The sequence below is a fragment of the Colletotrichum siamense genome (genome assembly GCF_013390195.1).
Source record: "Colletotrichum siamense strain Cg363 chromosome Unknown KSG_Cg363_contig04, whole genome shotgun sequence".
NCBI lineage: Eukaryota > Fungi > Ascomycota > Sordariomycetes > Glomerellales > Glomerellaceae > Colletotrichum > Colletotrichum siamense.
In genome coordinates, this window is record NW_023501017.1 from 3,011,655 (window position 1) to 3,027,411 (window position 15,757).

At 49.3% G+C, this 15,757-nt stretch overlaps 1 protein-coding gene across 1 annotated transcript; it reads right to left on the bottom strand.

Annotated features, from left to right (window-relative positions):
- Positions 1-6,058: 6,058 nt before the first annotated feature.
- Positions 6,059-8,699, bottom strand: CGCS363_v006728 (putative leucine-rich repeat-containing protein; the record flags this gene model as incomplete). Its single annotated transcript, XM_036638577.1, has 2 exons — positions 6,059-8,581; positions 8,667-8,699. The coding sequence occupies 2 exons, from the start codon at positions 8,697-8,699 to the stop codon at positions 6,059-6,061; spliced, it is 2,556 nt and encodes an 851-aa protein (XP_036496178.1).
- Between the last annotated feature and the right edge of the window lie 7,058 nt (positions 8,700-15,757).

Here is a 15,757-nt window from a genome sequence, read left to right on the forward strand (position 1 = left end):
TTTAACGCTAAAGATAGCTAGTATAGATCAGAGGGCTTAGATAATGAAAATTAATAATTTCTCACTCCTCGTTTTGCTAGTATCACTTTTAATAGCTTTAAAGTTACTAGCGCGTTAGGTAATAACGCTACCTTCTATACTATTACTAAGTAGGATTAATATGCTACAGTTAAGCCTAAAGAACATACCTTATAGTTCTCTCTTAAGGGAAAGTATAAGTTAATAATCTTCTAAGGTATCCTACTTAACACTAATACCTCTAAATATTTAATAGCAGGCTAACCCTAAGTCCTCACACTTTAATAATTAATATTAAACCTTAAAGTTAACGTTATAAGAGTAGCTACTATTAGATTCAACCTTAGCAACCCTATCTACTTACTAGGATCTATTAAAGTCCTTATACTGCTTAATCCTATTACTTTCTATATTATGCTAATAAATATACCTTTCCTATACTGCCTTTACAATATAGATAAGATAGAAGTTATATTTAATAACTTTAATAACGTTATAAAATAGAAAGACCTTAGAGTTCTAATTATCTATAAATAGGGATATCTTTAGATACTTCTCTAATAAGAATAGTTAATTACCTACTGCTACCTTAGTGAAGTTAAACTTTAATAACTTTATTACTATTTTAGCTACCTATTAGTTATTAGACTTTAATACATCCTTACTAAGGCTAGGTATAAAGTTAATAAAGGCTTTCTTACCTATCTAACTAAGGTTTACTAACACTATTAACTCTATATTAGTTAACCTAAAAGGTTTAGATTCACCTTTTATAATAACTATAAGTTTAACTATAAGATCTTTATAGATATTATATATCTTAATAGTAATAAACTAATACTCTATATTATTAATAGTGCTACTAGCTTTAATACAGCCTATTTCCTTAAAGATCTATTAGCTTAGTATACTTAAGAGGCTTTATATATATGCTAAATTAATATATACTAAGGCCCTCTAGACTTTATTACTATGGACGTTAATATTAACTTCTACAGCTGTGAATTTAAGTATGCTACCTATACCTTAGTAATTACTATTAAAGAAGTCCCTATTAAGGCTTACTATAGTATTAGTAAGGTTAAATATTATTATACTACCTTATGCTATGCCTATAATATTATCTATGCTAAAGACCTTTTTATCTCTTATAAGTAAGCCCTATAGATAATTATTAAGACTATTAATAACACTACTAGGCCTAACAGTCTAATCCTAACCCTACTTATCTTTAGCGCCTACCCTTAAGTAACCAAGGATTTAGTGCTATCTTTAGGTATCACTAAGCGTTAAGAAGCTATGCAAAAGGCTACTAATAAACTCCACTATATACACGCTAAGCACTAAGTCTCTAATACCCTCACTCTTTATAACAGCCTAAGTATATTATTAACGCTAGCCCTCTTACTATAGTTAGATATTCTCATATAGCGCAAGAATAAAAGCTAGGCTAGCCTATATAAGCTTCTCTCTATCAATAGGGAGGATTATATATTTAACCTACCTTACAGGCTAAGAACATTTCAATCAACCTATATTAAGCCCTTTTATAATAACTTAGACGAAGACGTTATTAACGCTAACTCTCTACTAAACGCCCCTAAGGTATTAGCAACGCTAGCAAAAGAAGACTAAGAAGGATTACTAGCGCTAGCATTACTACTATTACGCTGATATAGCTAGCCTTATAAGGGAGAAGAACGCCTAAGACTACCCCTAGGCAAGCTGCGCTGAAGTTTATAAAGATAGATACCTATAGCGAAAATAGTTAATATTAACCCCACCCCTAGCGTTAACTTCATACTAGAGGTTAATAACATTAACGCTACTACTGCATTCTTTACTACTAATAAAATCTTTATAACTAATAAGGAATATACTAACCTTAACCTAGCTATATAGCTCTATAAGGTAGGTAAGATTAATATACCTAGCTACCCCTTTAAGTAATCTAATAAGGCTAAAATTAAGGGATTTATCAATTAAGGCGTCTTTAAGATAGTTATATATAACCCTATTAAGCATATAAACATCTATATCTTCTAATTACAAATAGTTAATAAGATTAAAAGTAAGAACACTAATAAGCCTTATAAGAAGTCCCACTTTATCATCTAAGGATATACTAATAATAATAAAGAAGTGATTTTAATATAATCTCTAATAATATAGCGTATAAGCTAACACTTTATCCTCACTATCACCTTATAGTTACTACTTTCTAGTAAGATCTTATAGCTTTATAATATAATATAAGCATATATCTAGTTAGTAATAAAGCTTAATAAAACGATCCTTACATACTTACCCACTTAGATTTACAACTAATACCTAAAAAGCATTATTATAAGAGTTATTAAGCTGCTCTATAGTATTACTGAGGCTAACACCTACTAGTAGGCTATATATAGCTATTACTATAGAGAAGTTCTCTAGATAGTTACTTTAAGCTATAATCCTTACTTTTTAGTCCTTTCTGCTATTAACCCTAACTTTATAGTTATTAATATATAAACTAATAACACTTTAAGCCTCACTAATACTAATTTCTCAGCTTATAAGGATAAGGCTCTAACTAAAGCCTTATTTATAGCAAAAGCTAAGCAATAACTTACTGTTAACTAATTACTAACGTTTAATAGTAGTATCATTAGTATTAATAAGTCAGAAACTATTATCCTCTACTAGAAAGGTTAAAGTAAGAAGCTTACCCTTATTAATATTAATACTACCCCTAATACTATTAAGAAGTAATATATTAAATAATGCGCGCGCAGAGTATATATTGCGTTAATCTGCTAGCCTAAGGTATATTATAATCTATTAACTACTGCTTAATACTAAGACCCCTCGCTTAATAATATTAAAGCCTTTAATATATAACTATAGTAGCAAATAGCTTTGCTAGCATAAGAGTTAACATTTATACCTATTAACTTATTAACTACTAAACTTTTTATCTTTATTAATAGCTTATTTACTAATAATACTAACTTAACATTACAGCTTAGTTTTGCTATTATTCTCACTAATAAGACCCTTTCTAATAAGAATAAATTTATAATTAACAGTAATATTATCTACTTTAGTTTAATAAAGAGTAAGTAAGTTACTTAAAGTATACTAGCCTCTAAAGTCTATAGTATAATCGCTAGCGTTAATATAGCTTATACTATCTCTATAACCCTCTAAATAATTACTAAACAGCTTAACTTACCTCTAATACCTACTATCATCTATACTGACTTATACTTACTATATAAGTGCCTCATTAAGCTAAGTACTACAAAAGAGAAGCATTTAATAATTAATATTATAGCTTTATAGTAGTTATATAAACGCTATAAGCTATACGAAATACACTAGATTAATAGTAATAATAACCTTACTAATGCTTTTACTAAAATAAAACCTAACTAATACTTCATATACTTCCTTAATATAAACTTAGTAACAATATAGATAGAGGGATAAGTTATGTGGGCCTGAGCGGCGCTGATCGCTAGTGCTGGCCTGAGGTAGGATTAAGCGATAGTTGTGGAGCAACTACTACAGCAGGGGTTATAGGCAATTATGGGTAATTGCTGCAATTGCTGGCAATTACTGCTTTTCACGTTATATATTGTTTAACGACTTCTTTTTGAATTGTACTATAGTTACTGTTAACTGCGTTAACGCTGGCAAAAAGAGAAAGTTGCTAGTGTTGGTAACGCTAGCCTATCGCAGCGTTAATTGAGCTGGGCGCGCCTTACGTAATCAGCGATTACGTAAGGCACCGGCCTCCGCGATCAACGCTGCGATCGCGGCCGCTGCCTCTAACGCAGTTAACCTCATACACATCACCACCAACGCAGTTAATATAATACGATATTTGCTGCCCACAGTGCCCTACCAGCTAGCTGGTCCTGTGAGACCAACAGAAACAAAAGAAATGTTTTTAACAGATCGACTGTTGTTTGAGCAAACCAAATATCTTGTGATCAGACCTAGAAGTCTTGCATGACATTCGCCTTCCGAACGATCTCGAATCGGAAGACACATCGTTCAGTAGTATTAGAATGAATAGGCTGAAGATGAGGAACAAGAGAAACAGGTCAGAATGACGAATGGCTGCTGTCTATAACTGTCTCTCGTTCAGCTCTGAGTCAAAGTTGTGTCCGTCACCCTGCTTTGAACTGTGCATGCAAGAAATTCTCAATATGCCAACATTCATCTTCGCCTCGCAGAACCCATTTGAGACTCTTTGTTGAATGCCAAAAAGTTCCAAGTTATTTATATTCAACGATCACCCGCCTGGTTCACTCAAACGTCGTGAAGTCTAGCCCACCGAGACCGCAGAGTTGCTTCCCAACACACCAACAGCAAAGTCTTTCAAGTGCCGAACAGGGGTTCTTCCTCGTATGCTCTCAGGAACCAGGCCGAGACAAGCCAATGAGACGACGGCTGTAGCATGGGTCTCACCGGCAGACGGCAGCTTGATAGAGACCTGTGTACAACTTGCAGCTGCGAAGTTGTGTGCTGAGGGTGAAAGTGACGGCCTCAAGCACTCGCGTAGCTCTGACGTATCATCGGACCATGAATACTAAGAGATCAACAGAAGACTACGACAACGAAGGACGGCGGCAAAAAAGGCTCTGGGACAGGATGCAATCACTTAGTCCGGTGTCTATTTTGCAAATAGAGACCTGAATTTAGTATAAGTTACCCTGGTTCCCATCAAGCCCAAAGAGGGCAGACACACAGTGTTTTGAGCAGTCGAAGTCTTTAACCTGAAGCCTTGATTTATACCCCCACAGAAACCCCTACCCCTTGGAGCCCACGACAATTTCAGGGTGAGAGCAGACCTTCAAACCTAGCTCCTCAATTACTGCCAAACTTGACCAGAAGAAGCCCTGGGCTCTGTGTATAACGTCAAGGCCTCTTCGCCAAGCTAAGTATGACTTGCGAAGAAAACAATGAGCCATGGTGTCTTTGTTGTCGCCTTATCTGTGTCTGGTACCTAGACTTTGCAGACAACACCACTGCGTATGCCTAATACCCGTTTTTGAACCAGCTTTGCGTTCAGTATACATGCGATAGAAATGAGAAAGCCAACGAGAGCAGCGAAGGGCGATGGCAGCGAGCCCGGGGGGCGCAGGCGAGTAACTTCGAGTCACCACAAATCCGACGCGCATAACAATCGTGTATCGTGGGAAATGCGGGGAGCAGAAGAAAGCTATTGCTCTGATGTTACTCACCGGTAGCAAGGCTTTTGTTTTATACGCCGCTGCGGGCACATCCTGGTCGTCAATATAGATCCTCTACGTCCAAGTTGCATTGGATCATCACCACAGAAGGCACGTATCTAGTCACCATGTCACGTCATGTTGTGGACCGAAAAGTTTGAACAATGCATTTCTTCATGTATTAAGGAGCCGACCGCCCGCCCGCCAGCTTGTCTTCACGACAAGTCATCATCTGCCATACCAACAACGCGCAATGCAAAACCTTCATGCCGGGAATTTTTTCGTGCCCCATGATGACCAGCAAAAAAAGAAAGAGAAAAGGACTAAAGCCACTCGAGATAAGTAATCCGCCAACGCCAGGTTCGGAAAAATCAAGTGCCAAAATGGAAGTCTTGAAGAAGAGAAGAAAGAAAGAGGAAACCTGCACGCCAATGCCACTCGCTTTTTTTTCATCCGCCTATCCCTATGAGCCCAAGACCGAGACCCCCTTCAGGGAGCCGCGCCGAGAAACCAGACAGATGAGAAGCGACAAGATCTACTGTGGCCTTCTACCACCTCGGGCGGTGCAATCTGTGAGAAGGAGAAGAAAAATGCGGGATGAACGAAAGAACCCGCTGAACCGGAACGCCTTGTACGCTATGCTCTAACATGCTCGGAAAAAGATGACGAATAACACAATGGATGGACAAGTCCATGCTCGTGGCAATGCCAGATGCGATGCTGCAAACGAGAAATCGAGAATGCAGCCCAGTGTAGAATTGAACCTCAAGAGGGGGGTGGGGTATCATGAAGGGTATCATGGAAAGGTGACTTTTTTAACCAAGAGTGCGGCCACTGTGGATGGCCTGGGGGTGATGAGTGGTGGTGGTGGTACGGGGTGTTGTAGGGCTAGGCCGTACAGTCGAGGCTGGACTGAAGTCAGGGACAGTATATGTTGGAGGGCGAGAGGGATCCCAGCCCTCCTCACTGAGCACGCTCAGATAGCCGTTTCCAACCTTGTCCCGTAGCGCCTCGATCTTTCGGCGATACATCTCGCCACTGACGTCCCAGTCCTGGGAGTCGGCCGGAGTCTCGCGAGTCGTATAGATGGGAGGAAGCTCGGGGACTACGCTAGTGTCGATACGTGGTACTTCCGGTTGTGAGGTGGCTTTTCGGCCATCGGAGAGCACCGCAGACGGCAGAGGTGGAACCTCGGGGGGTTGGGAGATGCGGTAGTTGCTGTCGGACCCGGCTGCGGTAGCAGTGGCGTCCGCAGCCAGGACCTTGACATCGGTCGGCGGGAGCTGTGCAACACCAGGCGGCAAGATTGGGGTGCCATCAGATGTTGACAGATCCACTATGCGCCTTTTAGGGGTCTTACGGCGCCGAGTGGAGCTGGTGTTAACCTCGCTAGTGACGGCCTTTGGAACCGGTCGCTCCTTACGGAGAACGGACGCCTCCTTGGGAATGTCGTAGATGATAGCGGGCTTGCTGACATCGACGGCGGGAATGTCAGCAGGGGCGGGCTTAACAACCGGGACCGCGGCGGGCACCGGAGTACGCTCGACCAAGTATCTTCTCTCGGAGTAGGAAGGGCCAGAGTTGTCAATGATGATGTCCTCAGTGTAGCCGGGAGTCTTGCGGAACAGGTTGAAGATGGTGATGCGGTAGTCCTTGTGGGTGCGAGTGAAGGGATTGCCCTCGACCCAGATCTCCCGAATGTCGGGGATGCCGGTAAGTCTAGCAAGCTCCGAGGGGTCAGAGAGGCGGTTATCTCTCAGGTCCAAACGCTCGAGAGGGTACAACTTCTCGATGCCGGCAATGGACTGGAGTCGGTTGGCCCGGAGGTTGAGGGCTGAGATGGCGGGGAGGGGATTGCGCGTCAGGGAGTGGAGCCCATCAATCATGCAGTGTGAGAGGTTAAGTGCGCGGAGGGCGGTAAGGGTGGCCAGACTATCAGGAATCTGAGTAAACAGGTTCGACGACAAGTCCAGCGAATGGAGGGTGTTTGCGAGAGGAGCCAAGCTGGTAGCCGGGATGGAGGTCATGGAGTTGTCTGCAAGGCTAAGGTGCTTGAGGAAGCGCCACTTGGACGCAGGCAAGATGCCCATGTTCAACAGATTTGACGAGCTTCCAGTACGGCTGTGGTGCCACGAGTCCGACAGGCTCGACTGCGAGCTACCAGATCCAGAGCGACGAACCTTATGGCCGCCTCTCATGTGCGAGTGGTTGCGTGAGCTGATTGGCCGGGTGGGCGAGTTGCTGCGCGGCCTGCTCTTCGGCGGTGACATGGCCTCAAAGGTCTCGGTGCGAGCGATAGAAGGCCTTCTACCTTCGCCAGGTGCCATGTCGTCGTCGTGCATGTTCAAGGAACCGATGCCGAGGTCTCCGATAGAGCTTCGCGGGTCCGGTGAACCTGGTGCTGAAGTAGCCTTATGGAGTTCTGCATGCGGGAGCGTCGGACTCCTACGAGGACTCGAACTGGCGGGCCAAGGTGTTGTTGGGGAAGATTGTTGCTTCGCACTTCTCCTGCGCCGCTTGTCCATATCGTCGAGCACAATGTCGATAAGGATGTCCGCGGGGTCTTCCACGCCGGCACGCTTGAGAGTGAGAGATCTAAGCTGCTCGGCCATCTTGTCCCAGCCAAAGAACTGTCTAAAGTCGATGCTGTTGACTTCAAGAGCTTGGACGTTCTTGAAAACGTATAGTGGTACGGCAGAGTCGAACGGGAATTCTTCGTAGCCGCGAATCAGGCGGGCACGCCAATCGGGGGCGAGACGCAGGCAGGGAATCTTGGTGAAAGCCGAGTACAGGTATTTCAGGTCAGCCTGAATGGCAGCCTTCTGTCGCTCTGTTCTGGCGGCAGATATACTGGCACCGATGCCAAAGCTTTGCCAAAGAGCCGACATGCCAGACATGACGCTGCGGACACTAGATACGGAGTGTATGGAACCGACATCGGAGCCGCGGCTTCTGGATCGTTGGGTATTGCTAAGGAATGAAACGTAGTTGGCGGATGTAGAGCTATCGTGGAGGTTCTCGAGGCGAATCTTCATGGGGCCGACAGGAATGGCGAGTTCTTCGAATCGAGAAAGTAGGTAGAATAGGTGGTGAGGCGTCAAGGCCAGCTTCGCAGACTTTACGCTGTGCGAAGTGAAGTTCAGAGAGCCCAGAGATAGGGCGGAGGCAAGGCCGCTCGAAGTTGAAGCCGAGGTCGATGGCCGTTCGGGAACGACAGGAGACTGCGGCGTGGGCAGCGAGCTGACACTCTGCGAGGCGCCATGGCGGGCGGTCTGTCTTCGGAATTGCAAGGCGTTGGCGAGAGCCTTTTCGTGCGTGCGCACGAAGCTGGCCAGTTGCTGAAGATATCGTGAGCAAGGCGGAACAGATAGCGAGGCGGCACAGCCAAGCAGCGAGCGATAAGACGAAAATCTGGCGACATACCTTTATGAACAACTCCCCGTCTTCAGAATCCATTTTCAAGGACGCATCGGGGGCAAAAACAATAACTGGGTGTAGGGTATCTGGGTTGAGGAAAGGAGGGAACGGCGAGTCTCGGCGCCTAATATGGTCGGAGGAGAAATCTCTCAACTCTTGTACCAGATTCCGCTATGCGAGTCGGACGAGGGAAATTGAGTCGTGACCGGTTCTACCGCAGTCTAGTGCAACTCGGATTAGTATGTTGTCGCTGCGTGGCTGAAAACCCATGAGGTGACTCTGAGGATGTCGGGCGGGGGGTTTTCTGCTGGAGAGGGAAGCGCCGTTGCGATACTTCGCCGGGCAGTACAGTCGGGATGACAGGACTGGCTCGTGAGAGGGGCCACGAGTGATGTATCCCGTTGCAGATGCTGCAGGGCCCGTCTTGTCTCACAACGCAGGAATTCTGAAGGGGAGGACAAGAGGCCGAGGGCGACTCTGGGGAGAACGTGAGGTGTGTCGAAGTGAGAAAACACGGGGCGGCCGAATGCTGGTGAATAGTGACAAGCGATAGATAATACAGGCAGACACGACAGGCAAATTTTTGGGAGACAAGACGGATTTGCAGACGACAACGCGCAGATGTGCTCAGCAAGGCAGATGTTGTCCTCGTCCCTCGTAAAAACGAGGCGAGGAGATAAGCAGGCGGCGGGAGGGGAGGAGTCACGGGTGCGAGGCAAAAATGCTGTGTACAAAAGGCAAAAAAAAGGCAGTTGTGGTGAACCGTGGTCTTGGTTTTGTTCTGTTTTCCCTCTGGTTTCTGGGCGTGAAGCAGGCAACGCAAAAGTAGAACCATCCAAAGAGAGAACACTCACCTTGTCTCGAGTTGTTGGTGGTGGTGGTGGTGACGGACAGAGAAGCAGCACCGCGAACAGTGGTTCTCTATCTCTCGCAGCTATCGAGTCGGCCGACGGGGATATTGTGTTCGTCGCAGTGAAGGACGGACGAGGCGAGGCGATAAGGTACGATACGGTACGGTGAGTTGCGAGGCGAGGTGAGGCTCGTACGAGGAGGAGGATGTTTGTTGAAAGGTTCGAGGGTCGAGGAAGCTATTTCCAACTCCTCTCGACGACTCTGCACAATACAGAGAAAGGAGTGTGAGGGAAAGGGTCTTTCTTAGATCGAGGGGGGTGGTCGGACGGGGTCCGGGTTTAATAATAACAAATGGTCGTCAACCTGCCTCTCTCTCTCTCTCTCTCTCAGTGCGCTGAGGTGCCAGGCCAGGAGCAAGTAGACGGGCAGGCTAGCAGAGTAGGGGAGAGACTAGGTAGGAGAGCAGGAAGGAGACGACGGACGGGGGGTGGGTGGTGGGTGGTGGGCAGGGTGCCCAGTACCTCCCCAGTACTGCTACCGCTTTACCCACGCACCCAACCCACGCATCCAAGCACACCTTGTCCATCCACGGGCAGTGGACTCCCCTCTCTCTCTCTGGCTCCTCAGGGTGGTGCACATCGTCGCCAGCCAGACAGAGGCAGCGCCAGGCCGCCGCCCACCCACATCCACACCCATCTTTTTTTCCATCCCATCCCATCGTCCAGCACCAAGCAAGCACCCACACCTTTTTTCGCGCGGTATCCACACCCTGCAGCGAAGAAAGAGACCAGCAGCCAGCCTTCCCTGACGGGTGACCCTGCTCCAGACACCCTGGCTGGCTGGACATGGGAGACCACAGGGAGACAGAGAGGTGAGAGAGCACCAGGCGGGCATGGGCGATGGGATATGACCATGGCAGTGGGAACAGGCCAGTTGAGAGTTGCCCACTCACGAGAACCCACAAGAGCATTTGGGCAAGAGACAGGCCTCCCAGAACCCTGACCCTGCGCGAGGTTTAGCTGACTGGCATACCCCCAGCACCTACCCTGAGCACCCTAACAGGCATCGCGCTCTAGTCGACCCTGCACCCTTCAGTCGAGGCGCCAAGGACGGTTCGCCAGCGGCAGCAGCGAGAAGAGGCGAGAAACCAGTGCCGCTGCCAGTGCCAGTGAGTGTGAGAGGCCGCACTGCATGAAGGCGGTTGACGATGGAAGACGGCGGGAAAGATGGAGCTCGAACTTGCGAGAGACGACAGACAAGACAGACAGACAGATGCAGAGCGATTAGCACCAGCTAGGGACACCCCTGCTTTGAGGCGGCGGGTCTGTCGCTGGTGAGCACAGAAGAGAGAAAGACAGGAAGAGCAGACGCAGAGGAAGGTGTGGGTTGGAGACGTTGAAAGTACCCGGTACTTCACTCGTCCAGTACATCTGGGAAGGAGGAGGAGGATGCGAGATGGGCCTTTCCATTTCGACTGCAACTGCGACTGCTGCCTCTCTTTTTTTCTTGTTGGTTGGTTGAGCGTCTCCTTCCGCGACTGTTTTTTTCTTCGCTGCCGCTTCCTGCCTCTCGGATAACGAAGCCCACGACGGAGGCAGGCACTGGGCAGCCAGGAAGGCCAGATAATACAGATGGCACACAGAAACTCACGATGCTGCAGCTCCCGCCTCCTGCCCGCCTCATGTCGCTGCTGCTGCTGCTGCTCGTCTTGCCCGCCAACTGCCTTCCCCAAAAGTCTCAACCCCCCGGCGTCTCAGCCAATAATTGTGCTCACAGCCTGCCTACGGTCTGCATGTGCTCTCTCTTGCAGGCTCCGGCTGTTTCTGTTTGTCTCTCGCTATTCGATCATCCATCCATTCATCACATTCTTCTGCCTCTGCGCTGCACGTCTTGTTTGACTTGCACCTTCAGACGTGCATCCCATCCGCATCGCAAGCGCGGCATGCGGCGCCGGCCACACTTCCGCTGCATTTTGCACTTCCCGTTTGATTCGAATTGATTCTGGCCTTTCTTCCCCTGGCCATCGTCGCCTTTTTCTTTTTCTCCTTCTTGTGCGTCTGTCCATCTTTGCCTGCCATCCCACATTCAAAGAGAGACATCGCGTCTATGGTCCCCCGGCATCCCATCTCGTGGCCCTTGACCGTGTTCCCCCGGTCGCCCCCGTCCTCGTGTAGGCCCAGTGCCGACGACTCGAGTCAACTCGTCGTCCACTGTCTCGACTCGGTCATGATGCCGCACAATCTCCACGCCCCGAAGCCGCCCCCCGTCTGCCGGCTCCTCTTTCTCCCCTATTTCCCACATAACATGTCCGAAAACACCCAGAGACCTAAGATGAGATGCACGTGTGTTTGGCGACGCGTTATCGTATTCCAGATAATCGATATGACGGGCTCCAGACAGAGAGCTACATAAGCGTCCAATCCGTCAACGGCTCCGGCGCACGGCCGGATCGTCGACGAGCCCCTACCGACCTCCTGTGCATTTTTTTTTTTTCGTTCGTCTCTTCGCTTCTAATTCTCCGTGGCAGCACGCATCAAAACAGTCAAAACAGCCATCGTGTTGCGCCTCGAGCCATCCTTCGCCCGGTGGCCGGACGACGACAGGAAGAGGTGTGCGGTGCGGGCGCGGTCGGTCGTCAGATGACACGGGCGGCGCCATTTGGAGGAATGGAACGCCTGCGAAGACACACGATTGTTCGCTGCACGCTATCGTTTGCCCTCTAGACTGACTTACAGTCGAAGGGTGCGAAGTCGCTAGGCTTGTCTCTGGTACAAGTCCTCGCCCGTTTGTCGCCGAGACTTCGGAGCTCACTTGGGGCCTCTGGGGGTGTGCGACCAGGGGTCGACCGACCAGCGACCCTGGCTTGCGGATGGGGCTTGCGCTTGGCCCCAAAGGTGTGACAAGCGACGAGCAGCAACGAGGGGACAAGAGGCAGACCAGCACCAGGAAAAGAAAAAAAAACACCACTGTCTCTCCCCCCGGCAATATCAAATTGTCGTTGGTCTCGTCTACAAACGTCGACCGCCGCTGACTCTCATTTCGCCTCGTCCATGCCTCTGGAATTCGTCGAGAAGGTGGACGATAACAACAATCCGGATGTTTTGGGAGGCGCGGCATTCCCTTCACACGAGACAATCACATCATCGCAACCCCATCCGGATCCAGCGCATTGGGATCTCGGGGCACTCCAAAGACGTGGGAGGCCGGGCGAGATAAGAGCAACAGCCATGCGATGAGCGAAAGCCAATTCGCTCCCCCGACTCGTCGTTCGGCCTCGGGTCCGGCTGGTGTGCATTTCCACCTCATTTTGTTCATGCAAACTAGCATCAAGGGTCTCCGAGCGAGTCCAACCGCTACCATTTTCTTTTGTTTACACATGGCAGTCGTTGTTTTTGTTGACGGGTTGCCCGTTGCTGCGTCCATCTGTCTGCTTCTTATTCTCCGCGGGTCGTCCGAAGATTTGTTATTGTCTTCCGTCTGCCAAAAGGCCCTAAAGGCCCGTCCCCCGCGCATCGAAGACGACGTGGAGGCGAGCCAAGCCCACTCGACCACGGGCCGTTGATAACGCATTCCAGCAGCCATCGTCAAGCCGTCATGCGCAGGACATTACCGCAATGCTGTTGCCCGTTGCGAATAGCCTGATTACGCCATGTTGTCTGATATCTGGGGCTCCACGTTGGCAATGCGAAGCTGCGAACCGATGCAGAATGATGCCATCCGTTGTGTCTCCAAGCCCGTGGATCGTGTGTTGTGGGTTGTGGTCCTGCTGCTCCTTTCCGTCATCCGACGCGCGACAACGCACCTTGTTGACAGTGCCGGAGCGATGGGATGAGGAAGCATAATCTGCTGCCCTGGGCTATTGAGAGGTGCGTGAGGAGTGCCTGGGTGCGGTACGGATACGTGCGGCATTAGCTCGACGGCCAATGGTAGGCGAGATGCACCTTCCAGTAGGCATCTCAGGGTCCTACTCCTGGCCATTGTCAATAGTGCTAGCCAGCCATTGACCCATTGGCGCGTCTGTTGGCCTGCGTCTGTAGTACCGGGCTGCATGTCGAATATCACGATGCCGGCGACGGATCATCAATAGCGCAGACTGCAAAAGCAAAGCATCGGCGCAAGTAAAATTGCAAACGCGTCTGCGCCGTCCAGCGGCGCCGGGGCCGGCATGGATTGTCACAACGACATTGGATCGTGGCGGAGAGATCAATTTCGTCTTTTCGTCGCCTGTTTCGCCTGTCGGTCCACTCGAGGCCCCAGCACGGTCGTCCCATGTCCCACGCTAAGGGACCCCGGTGCTGGCAGGCTGCCCCCCACTACAGCAGCTAAGGGGATTCTCAATTGGCGAGGGAAAAAAATCATCAAAAAAACAAGGGCCTTCCTTTGCAGTCGCACTCAACCGTCAGCGATGGCCCAGGAAGCGCCTGGGAGGCTTGGTCTTGGCCTTGCACCGAGAGCCCTGGGAGTTGTGTGAGCATCTCACTGGCTCTGTTGCTCCTGTCCGTGCGCGCTGCGCTCGTCAGTTTTAGCGTCGCCAGATGAGCGTGGGCAGGGCAGCCATGTCGAATCCACTCATCCGTCGACGAATGTACCTTGTACGGACAGCCAGCGAGCCTGCTGAATTGCTGATGTGGACATGGACATGTCGTCGTGCCGGGCCTCAGGAAGAGCGTTGCGCCTTGCTTGCTTCTGCCAATCCCGTCTCCATATGCAACGTCTGCTATTGATTTTTTGGATTCTGATAACGATAGTTGATGCATGATATTGATATCTCGTCACGCATCGATTTGACTGACTCTGCATCCTTTCTTCTTCTTTTCTGTCCGCGACAATTGCACTCAATCAATTCGACATCACGTATATGAAGTATACCAGCATCGCGGCCCAGCCGCACTTTAAAAACAAAACGGCAAGGTCCCGTCGAAATAGACGGTAGAGATGCAAATAGAACAAAATAAACTCGCCCGTTGCGACGCCAGATCATCTATCTGCAGTGTTCGGTTTCCGGTTTCCACGCGCAACCTTAGATTGAATGTTTGCCACTACAGATTTAGAATTCCAGAGGGCTGAAGAGACAAAACCTGGGGAAGAGAAACATTTCTTGGTCGTCGCGGGTGTGGTATTGGCACAACACTAAATCTGGATGAGCTTGGCGCCGAATCACTGTGTCTCTATGTACAAGCCGACGAACGCCATGTCACTCACTCATCAATCCCAGATTTTACCTATGCGCCTCAAACATGAACGGTCCAAAATAACAGCTTCTTGGAAAAAAGATACTTTTCCTCTTTGGCCAGCCCAACTACCGATCCGTTCGCCTCCGCAGAAAGCCCATCGCCTTCGGACCCGACGCCGCTACTATTCCAAGAACGAACCAGGACGACATGACAAGTGCGCGGCGCCGTCTACGATCCTCATCCTAATTGCCTACCACGCCATTCCTTGCTCTACTTGCAACTCGATGGCTGCCGTTGATTAGGTACTGCAACTTGCGTTCCTTCTTTGGCGTGTGCGATTGACTCCCCCTCCTCCTCTAACCCCCCGCCGTCCCGAAGGCCCTGCTGCTCCGAGCGGCGCCGAGAATGGGAACTGGAGATGCGATCTACACTTTACCTTCTCCAAGCCCCAAAATGACCACCCCCGTTACAGAATTGTGCGTCCCGCTGGTTTCCGCCCGGCGATCGTGCTCCATCCCTTACTTCCTGCGACTCCGCCCGCCGTCCAATGGCTACGCGGCGCCGGACGTCTATCGAGTAATGGCTTCTCTCACGACCCCCGTGTCCGTCGTCACTATTTTACCAACAAGAAATCCCCCCCCCCCCTCGGCGGTCCACCTCCCTGCATTGCATGCAGCGTTCTTCGTCGCAGCATCGACTCCCGTCACAAAGGGCCCGACTCCTTAGCACGACGCAGGACGACGCACTGGAAACTGCAGAAAAGAAGAGTGCCCAGTAGCAAGAGACCGAGTGTCATGAAGGTGCCGTCACCACCACGGAGGATATCCGTGGGCGCCAGCCAGTGGGAAAACACACCCTGGACGGGAATGGGCACAATTATGTCATACCTCCACCAGCCCGAGCTTTTGATGCGGCTTGATTGGGATTTGGGAGCGTGGAGCGTGGGGACCGCAACGGCTGTGGCCTCTTGTCGCTGCCATGGCATGTCATCCTGCCTCCAACCCTTCGATAATCCCGGTCGTCTCGAGGAAGGGGACCCTCCAGTCTTTTTTTTCCCCGCCGTCCCCTTCC